This window comes from Epinephelus lanceolatus, chromosome 12, assembly GCF_041903045.1.
Source record: "Epinephelus lanceolatus isolate andai-2023 chromosome 12, ASM4190304v1, whole genome shotgun sequence".
Classification (NCBI taxonomy): domain Eukaryota; kingdom Metazoa; phylum Chordata; class Actinopteri; order Perciformes; family Serranidae; genus Epinephelus; species Epinephelus lanceolatus.
In genome coordinates, this window is record NC_135745.1 from 29,936,629 (window position 1) to 29,953,341 (window position 16,713).

At 40.3% G+C, this 16,713-nt stretch overlaps 2 protein-coding genes across 3 annotated transcripts; both read left to right on the forward strand.

Annotated features, from left to right (window-relative positions):
• The first annotated feature begins 2,284 nt into the window (after positions 1–2,284).
• Positions 2,285–5,867, forward strand: rbp2b (retinol binding protein 2b, cellular). Its single transcript, XM_078173229.1, has 4 exons — positions 2,285–2,443; positions 2,939–3,117; positions 5,418–5,519; positions 5,702–5,867. The coding sequence occupies exons 1-4, from the start codon at positions 2,371–2,373 to the stop codon at positions 5,753–5,755; spliced, it is 408 nt and encodes a 135-aa protein (XP_078029355.1). The 5' UTR covers positions 2,285–2,370; the 3' UTR covers positions 5,756–5,867.
• Positions 5,868–8,028: 2,161 nt separating this feature from the next.
• Positions 8,029–15,052, forward strand: copb2 (COPI coat complex subunit beta 2). Of its 2 annotated transcripts, none has more exons than XM_033651489.2 (21): positions 8,029–8,167; positions 8,632–8,769; positions 8,938–9,024; positions 9,360–9,486; positions 9,615–9,763; positions 9,939–10,085; positions 10,352–10,451; positions 10,564–10,706; positions 10,919–11,118; positions 11,264–11,374; positions 11,494–11,582; positions 11,676–11,782; positions 12,027–12,170; positions 12,307–12,437; positions 12,614–12,821; positions 13,043–13,153; positions 13,320–13,534; positions 13,636–13,912; positions 14,022–14,099; positions 14,222–14,380; positions 14,564–15,052. In XM_033651489.2, exons 1-21 carry the CDS (start codon positions 8,165–8,167, stop codon positions 14,657–14,659), a joined length of 2,820 nt encoding a protein of 939 aa, XP_033507380.2. In that variant the 5' UTR covers positions 8,029–8,164; the 3' UTR covers positions 14,660–15,052. The 2 variants fall into 2 exon arrangements, with proteins under 2 accessions (XP_033507380.2, XP_033507381.2); XM_033651490.2 differs by having other exon boundaries at positions 14,225–14,380.
• The last annotated feature ends 1,661 nt before the right edge of the window (positions 15,053–16,713 follow it).

Sequence of the window (16,713 nt, forward strand, 5' to 3'; positions counted from 1 at the left end):
TTTGATTTGTCTTTTTCTGAAAGTTTAAACCTGACATTTATTTTGCTAAACCGACTTGCTGGGAAAGCAAATGATTTGTTTGGCAGCTCAGTCATAGAGAGGCAAACCATTTAAATGACTGGTTGATGTTAAGTTTCACAGGCCAACAGATCAGCTGTTTGAAGCTCCTTTTTATCACAAAATGCCTTTCCAGACATGCACGAGGAATCTGAAGGCCTCTTCTTAAGAATTTCAGTGAGTGAAGTGAAGCCTGTGGAGCTTCGGCCAGACAACTCGAGCCACGCTGTGCTCTGAATCAGCTTATCTGTCAGCTCACTTTGTGCATTGCCATTACCAATTGGGCCGTCTGTATAAACTGTCCAACTCACTTGCTCATTCTTTGCTGCTACTGCTGCTGCTGCTGCTGCTGCTGCTGCTCACCCTGCTGTTCAGCCTCCTGCCGCTTCTTGTGCATTCACGCCCCACCACCACCCCTGTGTCTACCTGCGGAGCTCTGTTTATTTATGGTTCCCCAGGGGGTTGTTATTGATCTCTCCCTGCTCTTGCTTTGGCTGGTTGAAAAAAATTATGGTCTCAGAGAGGGGTCGAAACGGAGTCTGGCGCCAGGGTAAAATCTGCATTTGCATTTATTCTCAATAAAACGTTTCCACTAAGTGCAGGGGTGGTCTGGCGGAAAGTCAGTAACTCAACTCTTATTTTTATCAGCAATCAACAGGCTAGCAGCTCAATACAGCAGAGGATTTTCAGCCATTGATTTTGGTCCAACTCTGCTGAAAATTATGTTTTTCTTATTGCTATTTCACTTCCGTGTTTGACCTTTATTGTACAGAATGATGTATGTGCAGAATGTGACACAAGGAGACTGCTTTCACATTTATCTGCTGAAAGAAGGAAAGTTTCTCTGGGCACACTTTAAATCTGTGTTTAAGGCATGTATGCATCATTTTGTGACATCACAACTTGCTTGTAGAATAAACCATGGTTCCATGGACACTTACATACTGTACACAGAGAGTGGACAGTGAGTAGGAGACATCTTCTGTCCAGCTGTAAAAAGTCTATTGAGTAGGATTTAGGGAGATATATGAGCATAAATTAAATATAATAATTATAACTATATTTTCATTAGTGTATAATCACTGGACACTAAGAATAGTTGTGTTTTCGTTACCTTAGAATGATTCATTCATATCCACAAACAGAGTGGGTCCTCTTCTGTGGAGTTTGCTATGTTGTTTCTATAGTAGCCCAAAATGGACAAACCAAACACTGGCTCTAGATAGGGCCATTTGTGTTTTTGTGTCAGCCATTGTAGCTCTCCTATGTGCTTGGCACACAGGAGAATTTCCAGTTGGTCGCAATCTGCAACCTCTCCGCTAGATGCTTCTGTATTATCTTTGTTTTTTAAGAAAATCCTGCATTATATATCTTTAAAAGTTCTGTATACGACATTCAAAACATTAATTGAACTATTTGCCATGTAAAGATATAGTGAAATAACAGTGTCCTGAGAAGAGAATGAAGTCGCTGCCTCTTTGCACTGCACTTGTATGTCAGTAAAGGGCGGTAACCGCTGATAACTGCAACGGTGGTGTTGCAAAAGTGTAAAACCCTCCCTCCGGTTCCCCTCCAGATTAACACTGTTAGCTCTGTCAGCACTGTTGCTGTTGTAAACACTGTTAGCACCGTTAGCTGCTAGCCGCTGGTTCAGTTACTGCCATGTTGAGAGCTGTATGCAGACAATGTCCGCTCAGACTGTGAATCGAACATGTGCTATAAATGTTGCTCACAGATCCTTTAAACTTTTGAAGAAAATCATAACAGGTAGGTAGGTAGCTAGATAGCTAGCTAGATAGATAGAATTATTTCCAAATATCAGCATAAATGCTGATTTTTTAAAACTTCAAAACCGAGTTGAACTTTATTAACCTCCATGCTCAAAGTTCGGGTATTGTGGATTAGCATGTGAACTTCAGAAAAAGAACAAACAGAGAGCGCACACTGTTGGCAGATGTTACAAAACAGCTTCTCCTGTCTGTACATTGTACAGTGACCATCACTGCAGCGTCTGCATGTGTATGTGTGTAAAAGTGCATGTGTGTACATGAAAAGTGGTGTGTGTGTGTGTGTGTGTGTGTGTGTCACATATGCCCTTCACAACCTCCCCCACTGATCACACAAAGACTGAAAGAAGAGGGTGAGTTTCCCCCCTCCCCCTCCAAAACAACTGCCCCTGCCAATCCCCTTCAAGCTATAAACTTACTTATCAATAGTTCTCTGCCCTCATGCCCCCGACTCGTATAAAGCAGGAGGACACCCTGCACCTTCCCCCTCCATACACCGTCTAAAGTCTACACACCAGCTGCCAACATGCCTGCAGACTTCAGTGGGAAGTGGATACTGGAAACCAATGATAAATTTGAGGAGTATTTGAAAGTGTTGGGTAAGAAACTTTTAATCTGGGTGGGCTTCATTTTGCTCAAGATGTTAAAGTAGTGTTTCAGGGTGATGTTGCAGGTTGCACAAGCTGCACGGAGAACAAAATCATCCAATTTTGTGGTCTTATAATTTTTTGGTCTTATAATAAGTGTTTGTCCCTTGTGTTCAATCTAATCTGAAGGTAATGCAAAAATGTTTTTCTGCAGCATTTATCTCACCTCTGATTATTGAGTATACAACAATTATGATGTAAAATACTAAAAACATTCAGATTTGAATATCATACCTTGTCAGCTGTATCATTTGTCATGGACATTAGGTTTTGATTTCTGCATCATTAACACAATTCAAGGCCTAATTTTCATCAAAAATATTACGTATAAACATAGAAGTGAGTCAAACTCTCAGCACTACATCTATTCCTATAAAGAATTTAATTAAGTACAATAATCTGTCTGTTCTGCCCTTGTATAATGAAGTCTCTGTATTCTGACTCTAGATATTGACTTTGCCACAAGGAAAATTGCCATCTCGCTGTCTCAGACCAAAGTGGTATCCCAAGATGGAGACAAGTTTGAATTCAAAACGCTGAGCACCTTCAGGAATTATGAGCTCTCCTTCACTGTAGGGGTTGAGTTTGATGAGTACACCAAAGGACTCGACAGCAGAAACATCAAGGTGGGTCGACCTCTCATATATGGAGTCCTTGAAGGGATAAGAGTCAAGGATAGCTTATGTGATGAGTCAGTATTTCCCATTATACCTCTTGATTGTATGATAATGAGAGCGTGTTATCTGTGCATGTGCAGGGTAGAGATTGGCCTGTGGTTGCTGTGTGTAACATCAGTGCTGAAAACAGATGCAACAAACAGTGTACAGATGATAAAAAATGCCCAGTGACTTGCAGAGATGCACCGTTACACTGAGTGCCAACAGGGGAACGACATATGAAAAATAAGTCCAGGGAAAAGGAAGGTTTAAATATCTTATTAATATCTTCAGTCTCTCCTTAAATCACTGACATCCAACTGCTTCTTTGCACAAAATGCATCAGATACTTGCAGGTATTTTAGCCATACCATTTTCATGCCACAAAGGGCATAGAAAATGCTGTTGTGAGGGTAAATTGTATTAATGAAATAAGTGGAGACCTGTTTTTACAGGTCAGTATGTTAAAGTGTATTAAACTGGTTATTAGTTGATAGTGTATGGTGCAACTTTCTGCTTCTACTCCATTAGGCCTACATCTCAGCAGCACATATTGTACTTGTTACCCACTCACTACACGTGTCTAAAAGCTTTAGCTACACATTACTTTTCAAATTACAAATTTTCATACCTTTATTACCCAAATCTAGTGATTCTGAAATTAAAATTTTAATAAACTAAGGATTTAAGGTTTCTTATGCAGGGCTGCTCATAAGAGGGCAAAGTTTCTGGGGCCAAGCCACAGAGGGGGCCCATGCAGGCCAGTAATTATCATGTCAGGGGCGTAAATATAGACAGTGAAGGCAGTGCAGTTGCACTGGGGCCCGTGAGGTGGGGGGCCGATAGAGAGAATGGGCCCTCTAACAATGTGTTGGGTGGAGAATGGGCTGTTATAAGTCACTGCATGACTTCAACCTTGAAAATATGCCTGTGTTCAAAGAACTCCCATTAAATTAAAAACAGTGCCATTTTGCTATATATTCCCTCAAAAAAGGCAAACCCATCTTAGTCCTGTTTCTTTTGTAAAATAGTCTATAGCATCTGTAACAAATTATATGCTTATTCAAAATAAACTATAATAAACTATTAAAACTGTTAAATCAAACTAATAATTTCTTATTTTCTTTGATATTTCTTGTCATACACAGATATGCACTGATGATTCTTGGGTACTATGTTTGTTGATGTTATCCAATGTAAAGTCTCTGATCATGTGATGAGAGGATATGTGCTCAATAGCGTGCATTGGGGCACGTCACAGCTACCTTATGCCACTGAATCATGTTCATCCTAAAGTGTTATATGATATATGATATATATACCTTCTTATAGAAGGTAATGGTGAATATTTTGGTTTGAAATAATATTCACCATTACCTTCTATAAGAAGGAAAATAGACATTGTATTTATCCTTGCTTTCATAAAATGTAGCCTGAATATTAAAAACTCCCTCTTCTGAAAATGGTATGGGCTTTTTTTTTTTTTTTTTTTTTTTAAACGCAACCAGTGTGAAAAAAAATGCTGGCGTGGACATGACCCGAAAAATTTACTGTTCTAAACTAGGATAGAAGAGACGGATCATGTGCGTGCTTTGATATGTGTTAAGCAGCTTTTTGGAGGGCCCTTCACTAGACCTTTTCAGGGGCCCTGCTATTTCTATGGGCCAGCCTGCCTTTACATTCCCCTACTACTTAAGCTTAATAAACTCTTTAAAAACCCTCTTGGATCAGCTGGAAATGCATCACCACAAAGCTCAACACAGAACTGTTTTTCTGACACCTTCAAAAGTTGACTTTTCGGAGATATGTGGTTTTTACAGGACGGCCACGCTACAAACATATGATGATCTTGCTGAATATGATGCAGCGCTGTCGATTAAACTACTTAACAGTGTATAAAGGAGTTAAATTAGCACAACACCTACAGCAGTAAAATGAAACATACACACTAATGCAGCAGTAAGATTAACACAAAAAAACATCATATATCATAGTAAAATGGACACAATCAATACTTTTACTTTAAGTACTTTAAGTACATTTGGCAGATGTTTAGATAACTCAACTTAAATAAGGTTTTTAATGCAGGAACTTTAATTGTAGTGGAGTATTTTCACTGTGCTGTAATAATATTTAAGTAAAGGATCTGAATACTTTTTCTACCACTGGTGACAGGCTTATCTGCAGAGGAGTGAATAAATACTTAAAATATGTGTTCAATAATTAATTAAGTTCACTGTTTAATGAGCGCACTATATGTTGTCTGGTAGTGTCTGGTGACCTGGGAGGGGGACAAGCTGGTGTGCACTCAGAAAGGAGAGAAGGCAAACCGTGGCTGGAAACACTGGATCGAAGGAGGCAAACTCTACCTGGTGGGTTCACTATCTGTCATATTAATTAGATTTTTGTTGAAATATTTGAGCCTAGCTGATGGATAAAGGAGATATGTGTTGGATTAGTGGGACGTATTGTGCAGCAGAATGTGATTGTTGAGTCTGATGAGGACAGTTTTATCACAGTTATTGCTCTAATCTTTCCCTCTTGTCCTCCACAGGAGCTGACGTGTGAAGATGTAGTTTGTGTTCAAGTGTTCAAGAGGAAAGAATAAAAGGCAAATATCTGTTTTAGGTTTTCATTCCCTCAGTAAAGTATTTGTTTGCTCCTTAATAACATGTTTTCCTACATATGAACAAAACAAATAAAGGTGCTTTTCAGACATACATATCATGTTGTCAATGAGCAGAGACAAACCTGTTACTGCAATAAATAAACTTTAAATCTGAGTGTTCACAGTGGGCGTAACATCAGAGGAAGTGACAGTACTGTTTGACAGAGGAGAGTGAAAGAATAACCTCACACAAGGTGCTAACTAACCAGTATTTTTCATTCTGAAACACTTGTAATCAACATAACCTGACATATCTCCTGTTGAGGGGTTTTAACAGCTGCCTGTGAAGTCACATACAAGAAGACTAATTTAGAAGGGTTTTAACTTTCACATTGTTTATCAATTACACACTGCATTGAACACAGCTTACAGTCACCACAGTGGGGCATTTTATAAACCAATGCTTGAATCGCCATCTGCTGGAACAATATGGTAGTAAGTGAGAGGAGATGACCTCTAATAATAAAAGAGTGTAGGTACTTAATTTCCTGCATTCTTGTGATTTTTTATGCACCAGTTTGTGCCTTTTCTGCATCGATTCACAATGTAAATGTCTTTAATTCTGTCAAAATAAAAGTCCTCTGCTACTTTCATGTTTTTATTGGGGGAGACAAATGCACATGTCTTTAATTCTGTCAAAATAAAAGTCCTCTGCTACTTTCATGTTTTTATTGGGGGAGACAAATGCACAAGGGTCCATAAATTGAGGGGAACTTGTTTCCTACACCCCCACATCCCCAAAATATATACATAATATTATAATAACCAAAGGATGTAAGCCTCAGAAATTACAGCTTTGAACTCTGTTCATATAGAGCAGTGTGTAACTTTCTGTGTCAGGAAAGGTTGATGTGACTGATAATACCTCTACTACTACTATTATTAATAAGCAAATTGATTTAAAGTGGCATATTTAATTCATATTTAATTTATTTATTTACTTATTTCATTTAATATCTAACTATTTTATTATTTATTGTGAAATAAATCCATACCATATGCATTATACCTTGTGCAAAATGATGGTTTGTTGGGAAACTAGTGGCTAGATGGTCAAGTATATTTGAATCATTAACACTCCTCCTCACTTACTAGCATCAGTTTGTACTCTTCAGGGTGCACATAATGTTTTGTAAAGAAATGAATGACAGCTCTTTGTAATCGGGCCATGCTTTGATGACAGTTGGGTTATAGCAACATTTTCTTGTGACAAGATAACCATCTTGTTGGAATCCGTTTACTCATGATCAACAAAACAACTTAACAAGTTATGCTTATGTATATTTTTGCTATGATGAGGGAAAAAGTAATAAAAAAAAGAACATGTTTTCATTGCAAACATCAAATTCAGTGCAATATCAGTGTCCTCAGTCTCCTCTGTAGTGTAATGAATTTAATTTAATCAACTCAGTGATGAGGAATTTGAAAAATTATGTCCCACCAGAGGCGTAAAGTAGTTACAAGGGGCCCCAGTGCATGCTACATGACAGGCCCTAAGGCATTACGCTATGGTTACTTAGGGTTATGCGCCTAAACTAGCTACCGTTTAATCTTATCGTCACATTATCATCAAATAGAGACTTGATATTGACTCGATAACACCAACATACATATGACCTGCGTATCATCATGGCATATATATGACAAAAATACCAATGGAAATAAGAGATTATTTGTTTAATTGTACAGTTTTTTATAGTTTATGTTGAGTAAGCATATATTTTGTAACATATTTTGTTATAGATTCTTACTGACTATTTAAAAAGAGAAAAATAAAACAATATGATGGAGATGGGTTTACCTTTTCAAAGGTATATCTAGCAAATGGCAAATGGAGTTTGTCTTTAAACATAAGCATATTTCAAAGGTAGCAATCTGAATTACTCACAAAGGCCTGTCCTCTGCCTAACGTATGCTTGGAGAGCTCCCTCTCTTTATGGGTCCCTTCACCCCATGGGCCCCAGTGCAACCACCCCACCACTGTCCATATTTACACCTCTGCCTCCCATTAAGGTCCTCTCCATTGCTCAGTTAATCTCAGAAAATAGAGCAAATTAGTAATCTGAAAACATCTTGATGTAATGTCATCTCAGTGTGACATAAAACTACTGACAGCAACAAACTGGGCAGATTTTTACTCCCTGTCATCGTGTCATCCATCGCCTGTTGCAGACCGCAGCATTTCATGTCACGTCACCACTTCCAGCGCAACTCTCGCGAGATCGGGTTTGAGGAAGTTCCACGTCAGTATCCAGTGCTCTGTTCACTGAAGTCGCAACATTTGGACCCCGATAGCAACTGTTCGCAACTCATTTATTTGATCTTATTGCGACAACACGGGGATAAAACATGGTAAGACACATTTACAGGAGTTCCCGGCATGTTTTGTTTTCTTACATGTCATCTAAAGGTCCCGGTTTATTTTTAAAATGACAGTGAAACTGGCAAATAATAATGCATTATTGTAAATAGCTTAGCGGCTAACTAGCTTCAGTTAGCATGAGAGCTTGTAGCTAACGGCTGTTAACGTTTATAACAATGGTTGTTTGTGAGCTTTATGTGTGCTTACAGTAGTTTTGAGTCCATTGTCGATTTAATTATTATAGGATGTATGCGTGTAGGATTGTTGGGATCATTTAAATATATTAGGGCCAGTGTTAGCATGCTAACGGTTTTTGGCTTTACTGTCCTGTTATTCCGGAGCTATACGTTGACGCTACTGTGTTTAATAAATCCTTAAATGCCCGTGTAAGGTCACTCAAGTTGAGAGTTTGAACGGTGTAGGAAATGACTTTTGACGTCCTCTGTCTTTTCAGCCTCTGAGGCTGGACATTAAGCGGAGGCTGACAGCCAGGTCAGACCGAGTGAAGAGTGTGGACCTTCACCCAACCGAGCCATGGATGCTGGCCAGTCTGTACAACGGCAGTGTCTGTGTGTGGAACCACGAAACACAGGTGGGATCACAAATCAATGGGCCATCCATACAGAGTTTCACCACACAGTATGGAAACACATCCTCTCTTGAATATGTCATTTTGTAGCCAAAGACTGACATCACAAACACAGAGAAGCAGTTATGATACTGTGAACCTGAACTGAATCTGTAATGTCCTTTTTTCTAGACTCTTGTCAAGACCTTTGAAGTATGTGACCTCCCTGTCAGAGCATCCAAATTTGTGGCAAGGAAGAACTGGGTCATTACAGGAGCGGTGAGTTACGTCCATTGTTTGTGTAGTGATCACAACTCTGACAGTTGTCATCTATAACACCAGTCTTTATACAAGTTAATAGTATAAACAGAGTGTGAGCTTTTGTTTAATTTGGCGTTGTGTTATGTGGGCAGTGGTGTCACATCACAGTGTTTGCATTTAGCCTTTACGTCTGATTATCTTGCTATACGTTTTTCTCGTTGTGTTAGACTCAAATATCATATACTAATGGCAGATTCTGTAATGTATTTTGCTCATTTGTCTTTTTCATGTGTCAATTAACCTAATAACCTGTCTATTCATAAGTTAATATTCAAACTGTTTTCCCTGCACAGGATGACATGCAGATCCGAGTGTTTAACTACAACACCTTGGAGCGTGTCCACATGTTTGAGGCCCACTCGGACTACATCCGATGCATTGCTGTCCATCCCACCCAGCCCTATATCCTCACCAGCAGTGGTACACTTGTACACTTATGATATTAATTGGTACCATATCATTGAGAGACTCAATAGTCTCTTTATACCAGTGTCTTCAAATGTATGTGTTGCGTTCACATGCATGAATGTATTTCTCTTTCTGTGCAGATGACATGTTGATCAAGCTGTGGGACTGGGAGAAGAAGTGGTCGTGCAGCCAGGTGTTTGAGGGTCATACTCACTATGTCATGCAGATTGTCATCAACCCCAAGGACAACAACCAGTTTGCCAGTGCCTCCCTGGACAGGACAATTAAGGTAGGTACTGCTTGCTGTTGTCACCTTTACTGCTGCTAATTTATCTTGTCAGTGGGTGAACGCTGTGGACACTCTTCTTTAATGTCTATAGATTTAGCTTGCCTTAAGTACATATAATTAAAGGCCTCTGAAGTGCATTCATTGACTCTCTGTCATGTCCTCTGGGTTGTTCCAGGTTTGGCAGCTAGGCTCTTCGTCTCCCAATTTCACTTTGGAGGGTCACGAGAAAGGAGTCAATTGTATTGACTACTACAGTGGAGGAGACAAACCCTACCTCATCTCAGGGGCTGATGACCGCCAAGTAAAGATCTGGGACTACCAGGTTAGAAAACTTTTAATTCTCTTCCTTCTCAGGAAGGTGAGAGTAAGCCACAGAAGACTGATCATAGAACAATTAAGCACTTACAGTCTCATTTCCTGCTTTTGTTTCATTATGTTTAATCAAAAGTCAATGATTACAGCTCACTAAAAGAGCTGGTAGTTCTAAAAAAATATGTTTTCCTAATTGATCTGCTACATCCTTTCTGTGAGCATCTTTTTGCATTGTGTCTGTATATAAATGTTTAACTGTTCCTTTGTGTGTTGCAGAACAAGACCTGTGTTCAGACTCTGGAGGGCCACGCCCAGAACGTCTCTTGTGTCAGCTTCCACCCCGAGCTGCCAATCATCATCACTGGATCAGAGGACGGTGAGCTGGAATCCCACTCGTTCACCCCTGTACACAAACACCCCCAGAATGCAGCTCACCTCATGGCTTTATTGATCCTTGCTTCATGCAATGTTACCTCCTCCTTCTGTAGGTACGGTGCGTATCTGGCACTCAAGCACTTACCGCCTGGAGAGCACTCTGAACTATGGCATGGAGAGAGTGTGGTGTGTGTGCGGCCTCAGGGGCTCCAACAATGTGGCTCTGGGCTACGACGAAGGCAGCATCATTATCAAGGTGAGCGGAAGAGAGAGTAATTCTTAAAATATGTATTTGAAACTTTTACACAAGGCACATCCAACCTGCTAAATACAGAAGAAAAATGAGTTGTGCAGAAAAAAACAATCAGCTTACAAAGGAATTTTATCTATAAAAGACATCAGGATGAAATATTTTATGGATATAATCAAAACTTAAATCTTGCTGCTCTGTCTCCCTCTGCTGTGCAGGTGGGTCGGGAGGAGCCAGCAATGTCTATGGATACAAATGGAAAAATCATCTGGGCTAAACACAGTGAAATACAGCAAGCCAACCTGAAGGCCATGGGTGACGCTGAGAACAAGGATGGAGAGAGGCTGCCATTGGCTGTTAAAGACATGGGCAGCTGTGAGATTTACCCCCAAACCATCCAGCATAACCCTAATGGAAGGTATACACACAGGCCCTTTGACTGATTATGATTGTAACAAACAGGCAGACATGAGCATTACATATGTTTAACTCTTTTCAGGCAGATTAGAGGTGAATTTAAATAAGATCTCTGTCATTGATTTACGCATTTTTGTGTGCACCAGGTTTGTCGTGGTGTGCGGAGATGGAGAGTATATCATCTACACTGCCATGGCTTTGAGGAACAAGAGCTTTGGCTCAGCACAGGAGTTTGTCTGGGCGCATGACTCATCTGAGTAAGTATGCAGTTTGAATTAGGTGTGATAGGTGTGACTTCGCTGCTTTATACCTCTGTGTCAGTGAGTTAACTGCTATACTCTTTTTTTTTTTTTTTTTTTTTTTTTTTCAACAACAGATATGCCATCAGAGAAAGCAACAGTATTGTCAAAATCTTCAAAAATTTCAAAGAAAAGAAATCCTTCAAGCCTGACTTTGGAGCTGAAGGTAACGTGAACATTGTTGTTTAGATGTGTAGTTTTGGAAGTTGATAGTTCCCACTGATTTCCTCAATGGATGTGTTCCCATTCTTCCCTGCAGGGATCTATGGAGGTTTCTTGCTTGGGGTGAGGTCAGTGAATGGCCTGGCATTTTATGACTGGGAGAACACAGAGCTGATCCGCCGCATTGAGATCCAGCCCAAACACGTAAGACTGACTTTTCACTTTCACTTTTTTTTTTTAAATGTTAGGGTGTAAAAGTCGTTATATAGTCTTAAATTTTAATTTCTTAGGTCTAAATTACCACAAACATTTTATATAATTTATGTATCTTTAAATTTCTGTTTGTCAAAATGAGTCATGGCCAAGAAAGGCTGTTATTTTATTTGCTCCCTGTTTCTGTCTCATTCTCTACATTGTCATTTTTTTCCCTTATTAATAATTTGTCCAGATCTTCTGGTCAGACTCTGGTGAACTGGTCTGCATCGCCACAGAGGAGTCCTTCTTCATTCTGCGTTACATGTCAGATAAAGTAGCTGCTTCTCAAGAGAACAATGAAGGAGTGACCGAGGATGGTATTGAAGATGCCTTTGAGGTGGGTGCATTTAAGTTAAATCTCAAAGAAGTACTCACTGGGTTTAATATCTGTCCCAGTGAATTTTGTTTGTACCCACAAGGTGCTATTCCAGCTTCAACTAAAAACTTTGTGTGCTTGTTTTTTAAATGTGTAGGTCCAGGGAGAGATCCAGGAGATTGTTAAGACTGGACTCTGGGTCGGAGACTGCTTCATCTACACCAGCTCTGTGAACAGACTCAACTACTATGTAGGAGGAGAGATAGTCACTATTGCTCACCTGGACAGGTACAAATACAGCATATAGTTCAGCTTCAATTTAAGTGGGTATATGATTTGCTGAATAAAATGTAATTGTGAAAAAATGTAATAGTCTGGAGAAATAGAAGCTTATCTCTAAAAGTTTAATTGGTTGCTGTGAAGGATGCTGCATCTGTTTCACCTGCTGCCTTCTCTCCCTGCAGAACCATGTACCTGCTGGGTTACATTCCAAAAGATGACCGTCTGTACCTGGGAGACAAGGAGCTCAACATTGTCAGCTACTCCCTGCTGGTCTCTGTCCTGGAGTACCAAACTGCTGTCATGAGGAGGGACTTTGGCATGGCTGACAAGGTGCTTCCCACAATTCCTAAAGAGCAGCGCACCAGGGTGGCCCATTTCCTGGAGAAACAGGTAAGGAAATACAGCAGGAGTTGATTTTCTCTGTTATTTAATTGCAGTCTTTTAGTTTAATAGAAAAGATGCCAATTTTTTTGTACACAACTTGATAAGAGGTCATGCACGGGCACCATCAGTGATACCAGATACCAGATAATGTATTTAGCTTTTACTCCAACAATGATGAACAGTTTGTGCTTGTAGGATGCTGATAGGTTTTGTTTTTGTTTCTTCAGGGCTTCAAGCAGCAGGCGCTGGCTGTGTCAACAGACCCCGAGCACAGGTTTGAGCTGGCGCTGCAGCTGGGAGAGTTGAAGATCGCCTACCAGCTGGCTGTGGAGGCAGAGGTAAGAGCACACTAGCTGGCTTACCACATCTTCTGACCTTCTAAAAACCTTGCCAGACAATTCACAATGACTCACAAGATTTTGTCCATCGCCTCCCTGTAATGTCACTACTGATCAGGTCCTCTGTCCAGTACATTTCTAATATTTGTCATTTTAACTCCTGCAGTCGGAGCAGAAGTGGAAGCAGTTGGCGGAGCTGGCTATCAGCAAGTGCCAATTCGGCCTGGCCCAGGAGTGCCTGCACCACGCCCAGGATTACGGTGGTCTGCTCCTCCTTGCCACAGCGTCCGGTAACGCCACAATGGTGGGCAAGCTGGCTGAGGGAGCAGAGAGAGACGGCAAGAACAATGTGGCCTTCATGACCTATTTCCTGCAGGGAAAGTGAGTACCAGCTGAATGTGACATTGGTGGACAAATTAGGGAATAGATGTGTATTGATCACATAAAATTTATTGTAACTACATATAATCTTTTTTGCACAGTCTGGATCAGTGTTTGGAGCTTCTGATCAGGACAAACCGACTGCCTGAAGCTGCCTTCCTGGCTCGCACCTACCTGCCCAGCCAGGTGTCCCGTGTGGTTAAATTGTGGAGGGAGAACCTCGCTAAGGTCAACCAGAAGGCAGCCGAGTCTTTAGCAGACCCCACAGAGTATGAGAATCTTTTCCCCGGGCTGAAGGAAGCCTTTGCAGCTGAGCATTACCTCCGAGAGTCCTGCTTGGGCACCACTAGGCCTGCCAAAGATTATCCTCTTGTCACGGTGAGTTTTATGTTGACAAATGAGGTAGTGGTGTTGCATGCAGGCAACATTTCTATAGTTGTATCTCAGTCCTCTCTCCTGTATTTTAACAAACTCCAACATTTTTCAGCTCAACGAAGACAGGAATATTCTTGAGGAGGCTCAGGGATACGAGCCCAAAGGAACCTTTATTCCTACTGTCCCCAAGGTTTGTCTGCTCTATCCAACATTTTCTATTCAGCCAACTTTTATCTAATAGTAACCTGAGTACATACATTTTGCAACAGTCAAAACTTTTTCTTAAACTTTATTTGACTCGCTCTTTCCCAGCAGACACATGACAGTGATGAGGAAGTGGCAGCAGCTCCTGTCATCGCTGCAGCGGTAGCAGCTGTGGCGTCTTCACAGCCTGAACCTGTTGTGCCTGCAGCAGTGGACAAAGAAGAGGAGGAGGAGGAAGTCCCTGAATTCTCCAAATCACAAAAAGAGGTTGGACATGTTCTTCTTCTGTTTTTGTCTGTTGATTATACTGTCTGTTTATAACCAAAAAAAATTGTGGCATTATGTACTTTTAGGAATATAATACAAGGAAATGTTCTCAATTGGTAGTTATATTCTTGATGAGTAATGCTTATAAAATCTATTTCTTCCTTTGTGCGTGTCTTTATGTAGGCTCTGGACGAGCTGGAAGTGGACCTGGACAACATGGAGCTTGATGACATCGACACCACAGACGTTAACCTCGATGATGACTTTCTAGATGACTGAGACCTGACGCCATTCTGCTCTCCAGCACTCTTCAGAGCTTATTTAAAAAAAGAAGAAGAAGAAAGAGACCAAATCCCTTTTTCCCTTTTTTGTATCTGTACGTAAAAATATTATATTGTCAAGCCCGCCCACTGCAGCGGCAGGATTTAAGTAGATAATTATGATGATGATGATGATAATGATGATGATATCAGTAATGTTTTATTCTCAGAAGAACAGTAGACTCTCCATGTCTATTTCAGACTCTCCATTTTGTACACCTTCTATTGATTGAGTAACTTTCATTAACTGTCCATTGAGCGATATGGTATATTTACTCTTTGCTTTGTAATGTCTGTTATGGCTAATCAAAGTTCATTCAGTCCAATAAACTCCGGTTGCTGTACATATTCACATTTGACTTGAGAGCATATATTACTAGATGCTAAAACACAGGAGTTCATGATATTAACCTGTCACTTGTTGTGTCATGCCATCTGTCTACATTTATGTAATTGGAGGTGAAGAACTAATTGGTCAGCTTATGTAACTGGCATAGTGCAAATGTAAAAATGCTGGTATAACTCAAGTAAGCTTGATGCCAAATACACTTGAAAAAAGTATTTCAGACTTAAAATCAATCACACTACCACAGGTGTTTTCATTTACTCAGGCTAATTAGACCTCTGCTCAGGTTGGGCAGAGCAACAATATGAATTTGAGAAATCCCAAATCCATAAAGTGATTAAAATTGTGAAGGTTTTTTATGGCATTGGTGCAAGAAAATAGAGAAAAGACTGAGATACAAGTCACTGTACCTGCCTATAGAGCACTGAGAAGAGGTCATAATAAGCCATGATAATTTAAGGGGTCATGTAAGCAACATTCAGAGCATTAATATGGCAGCAAACCACTATTTGCTATCTAAAGATATGGTGGAGCAACGGTTTCCTTTGTCCCCTGGTTCCCCCCCAGTTTACACTGTTAGAACTGTTGTCATGCATTAGCACTGTTTATAGAATTAGCATTGTTAGCTGCTAGCCACTGGCTCAACCACCTCCATGTTGGCAGCCATGTCCAGACAACTTACATGCTCTAAATTTCACATAGAGCCCCTTTAAAAGACCTGTGGGTGTACCAGCTGTGGGTAAGTGTCTTGGGTTTATTATAGTGCTTCTTAAGATGCACAAGGATGTTTCCATTATGCTTTTTTATTTTACTTATTTTTGTTTATTCAAGAAAAGGGACAGTGTGAATTAATCAACAGTTTAACAACCGTAAAGGCACCCAAATTATCTGAAAGGCTAAACTGAGTAGCAGGTGGCACCTTGTATGGTAGCCTCAGCCACTAGTGCAGGGGTGTCAAACATAAGACCAGGCCTGGCCCACCAGAGCATCCAATCCAACCCTCTAGATGACTTTGCACACCAAATGTCAATGCACTTGTGAAGGCTAACAGGTTTCAGGAGCACTTTAAAGAGTGAGCAGATACTTCATATAAAATTCAGCCTCAGATGCTTTTCACCCTGACCAGAATACAGCTCTCTGAAATAACAGTGAGTACTTACTGTGATCATATTCACAGATATTGAAGACTGTGCAAAATATTGTCAACCAGCAGCTTCAGTACAAAAGAATCTGTATCAGACTTCTATATTAGAACAATATTGGTTTAACCCTGTTGCTAAGGCACTGACAAAATTTCAGTAAATTTGTAAATGGTTTGTAAGGCAGGGGGTGACTTCACCTGCTTCTTCAATAGCTTCTAGTTTAGTGGAAAATTATGAAAAAATACACATGTAATGAAAGTGAGTAGTAGACTGAGTGAATGTGGAAAAAACAGAGACATACTGTTGAATGTGCACATCTTTTTTTAGGATATTGCAGGCTGTTCATCATTTGTTTTGTAAATGGATGAATGTTTTCAGAATGTATTTGAAGAGGTTTTTTATTTGTTGGTTATTATGCAGTGGTTTTGCAGGTCCAGCCCACTTGAGATCAAATTGGGCTGTATGTGGCCCCTGAACTAAAATGAGTTTGACACCCCTGGCTGCAGTGGTGTATGAATGTGTGAA